At 34.9% G+C, this 3,577-nt stretch overlaps 1 protein-coding gene across 1 annotated transcript; it reads right to left on the reverse strand.

Annotated features, from left to right (window-relative positions):
• Positions 1–749: 749 nt before the first annotated feature.
• Positions 750–1,124, reverse strand: GCK72_005673 (uncharacterized protein; the record flags this gene model as incomplete). Its single annotated transcript, XM_003116905.2, has 1 exon — positions 750–1,124. One exon carries the CDS (start codon positions 1,122–1,124, stop codon positions 750–752), a length of 375 nt encoding a protein of 124 aa, XP_003116953.2.
• Positions 1,125–3,577: the final 2,453 nt, after the last annotated feature.

The following is a 3,577-nucleotide window of genomic DNA, read 5'->3' on the forward strand; positions in this document are numbered from 1 at the left end:
TAATCGTGATGAGATGCTTGATTACGACACTAGTCACACTTTCAGATTACTCACGAGAAAAGTGTTTAGGTTGAATTATTTTGGAAATTTCTTTAGGACTTCCTTCTAGAATGAGCTTTCATAAAAGAAAGTTATATACCATTAACTGTATTATAACGGCATGCCGTTGTATTTTTCAACTGCCTCTCAGAGAAATTTTGTGATTTCAGAAACTCATTAAAGTCAAACGAAAAAATCATTTTTAGGCGGTCTATTTGTTGATCTAAAAGTTACTATGCACGATGCTTCTAATCAAAACCAAGAAAAACATTGAGATAATCATATTCGGGAATTCTGAGTGTAGATAGGGTGCCGTTTTAATACAGTTTTTACGGTACTTTTTTCTAAGTATCGATGGTGAACGATCATAATACTTCAAAAATAAAAAATGATTGTTAATCTCTAGGAATATCAAAGAAAACACTTACGATTATACTAATTGTGTTGGGAAGAAATTCGGAAAAATCAGAATAAGAACACTCATGATGCTACTTGGAATCCAATTCAGACCAAAACTGCGACATGTTTCCCAAATTTTTAAAAGGTTCACTTTGCAGAGATGTTTTTTGAAAACCAACACTTTCACCAAGTTTCTGTATATATTTTATTTTCCTTTTTTGTTTTTTTTTGTCTGGAAACTTTTTAAAAACTCATATGCGTAGTATCTTGCGCGCAAAAATAACTGTATGTATAAATCATACATTTGAAAACTAACCGAAACGTTTCTTCCGACTTGTTTCTCCTTTCCACATAACAATTGGCTGAGGATTTCTTGTCCGTGAACCAGTTGATCCAGTACCATTGATTTGTCCCATTGAAGATGTACCAGCAGTCATACCATTATGATGATGATGATGTAAATGATTTGGAAGATGATGGTTAGATGAAGAAGAGTTGGTAGTTGTCGTCGTCGTTGACGATGAAGTAGCCGTCACCGCGAATCGATCCACGTGGTAGAATGGTTTTCCAGCAAGCCCAAAATGAGCATGATGAGCATGATGGTGCGGATGATGCGGATGGTGACGGCCGTCACCGATATGAGTTCCCAGAAGCAGTGGATCCGGTTTTTCTGTGTCGCCCCACATTTGTTCATCCGCGGAGCATTGTGACGAGCACCACGGACTTGTTGGAAATGTGGTTGCTAGAATGAAACAATGGATGAATGAGGGGTTGAGAACGGTTTGAGAACGGGAAAATGAAAGAAATGGGGGGGGGGGATAATAATGATAATATACGGTTAGTTTCAGAGATAGGAGATGTAATCAAGCATCATGAGGTTTCTTCAGACTACGAGAAGTCTCAATGGGTCTGAACGGTCGGAACTACTATTACACATACATCCAAAACTGGAAACGTTGGAATTATTTGAAAGAGAAATTGATAGAGAACGTAGCACAGAAACATCTCAACGATCTTCAGATTTCAATCATAAATTTGACATCATCTTTAAGAAAGATTCCTCCGTTTCCCAAGGGAAGATACGTCTAGGAACCCACATCAGTGAAGGAAAAAAGGGGCAAATAAAATATAAAAAAGTACACGAAAAAGATATCCATGTGACCCCTTTTTCTTCGTCTATATGTACAAGTAGATTATGGAAGAAAGGCTCAAAAACATGTCACAAATAGTTATGTGAAGAAGAATTTTGATGAGAAATAAGAAGAAGAAAATGAAATTGGGAGATAGTAAAAAGAAAAGACATTGAGAGAGGACAATGTCCGAAATTAATTGAAATTTGGGTTAGAAAAAGAGTTTCATGATCTCAATGAAAAGGAAAAGAAATAAGAACAAGATATAATGATGATGAGAAATTTTTGATGAGGATCCGAAAACATTGTCTCTCCTTTTTTTTCTTTTGTTCTACAATTGGAGGGTACGCCAGAGAAAAGAAAAGTATTCAGTGAATTATTGGGTCAATCAGTGGAGAGTCATGTGGATATAAGAAGAGATGAGAGCGCCTATTACTCAATGTCCCAACGAAGCTATTTTCCGATCCTGGATTGTAGAAAACGCAAAGAAGGAGAAGATTTGAGGAAAGGAAAAACCTAAAGACGTCATGGAAAAAAAGAAATAAATTTAGTATATTTTACAGATGACTTGAAATTTAAACGGAAGCTTGTCAAGATTTATGAGTTACCGGATGTGTATTGGTACGGTAGGAAATAGAAGTTATTCGAGAGGAAATATTCAGAGGAAAATGACATAATAAATAGGAGTGAGCAATAGAGAAGAGTTCACTCTGTACAATGTTTATAACAAGTCTGATAGACATAGATAGAGTTCAGATTATCACAGGACCGATACAACCGCAATGTAGAGAGAAAAGATAGTGATATAAGAAAGCCAGAATTTGGAAATTTTTAATTTGAAACTCCAAAATCAAAGTTTTCTAATATTTCTTGGGGCACCAGCGAAAATCAAGAAAACATGAATTCCTAAAAGATTCTGGGAAATTTTGGCGGTTCCATCAGATATATCATATTTTATTCGAAAAGGTAATAATTCTGTGCTCCTTTCAATTTATATTTCTTAGCAAACATCCAGCATTGTAACCCAACACCATTGATAAAATAAATACGTGAACTTTATTCGAATATCAAAAGCACGGAATTGGCAGCCTTGCCAACTCTGTGAAAAACAAAGGAATTAAAGGAAAAATATAAAAAACACGTGAACTACACAGGGAAGAAAAGGATTTCCAGAATCGGCAAAGTTGCCGATCTTGTTATTAAAAATGTTATTAAAAATGTTACGCGAAACAGGAAAAACTCATAGTTGTTATTTTACTGGAATTCCCCACAAGAAATATCATCATTTGCTCTGATTGCAACTTTTTCTGTTCAAAAATATTGAATTTCACAGGGATAATCCAATATTTGCGAAAAGCAAATTTTCCTGTGAAAAGTCACAGAAATTTTAAAGTTTTCCGTATTTTGTTATGCGAAATTAAAAATTTCCAAATTCTGGCTTTCTTATATGGTTCGAAAGTGAACAGTATGTCTACAACTGAAAAATATGTTTCCAAGCCATAGAATTAGAAATTAGTGGATAACATCGTGACTGAGTTAATTTTGGAAAACTCGATTATTTTGTTTCAGATCAACTAGAGTTTGAAAAAGATCTTCTCAATTTTAGATTTTGTGTAAGCTTTTGAAATCTAGATTAGTTCAGCAACAACAATTGAGAAAAGTCAAGAAGATTTGAACTAGAACAAGAAGGATGTAGTCGTCCCCTCGTATATATCCACTTACTCTATGATGAATGCAAATAGACGGATCTATGGAAAACACAAGATTTCTTGAGGAGAACAAAGTGATCATGAAACAAAAACCGAAAATTGTCGACCTAGTGCTGCTCTGAAGGATCCATTATCATCACTTCCCGCCTTGTCCGGAAGAAAAAAGAAAGTTGGACACCAGAAATAGTTATATTCTATCTTTTTCTTCTTCCTTCCAAGAATAGAGAAAAGTTTTGACCGAAAACCGCTCCAGAATGTTTCAAAATCAGGGGAGAAGAAGCAAAAAGAAAAGAAAAAAGA

This window comes from Caenorhabditis remanei, chromosome II, assembly GCF_010183535.1.
Source record: "Caenorhabditis remanei strain PX506 chromosome II, whole genome shotgun sequence".
NCBI lineage: Eukaryota > Metazoa > Nematoda > Chromadorea > Rhabditida > Rhabditidae > Caenorhabditis > Caenorhabditis remanei.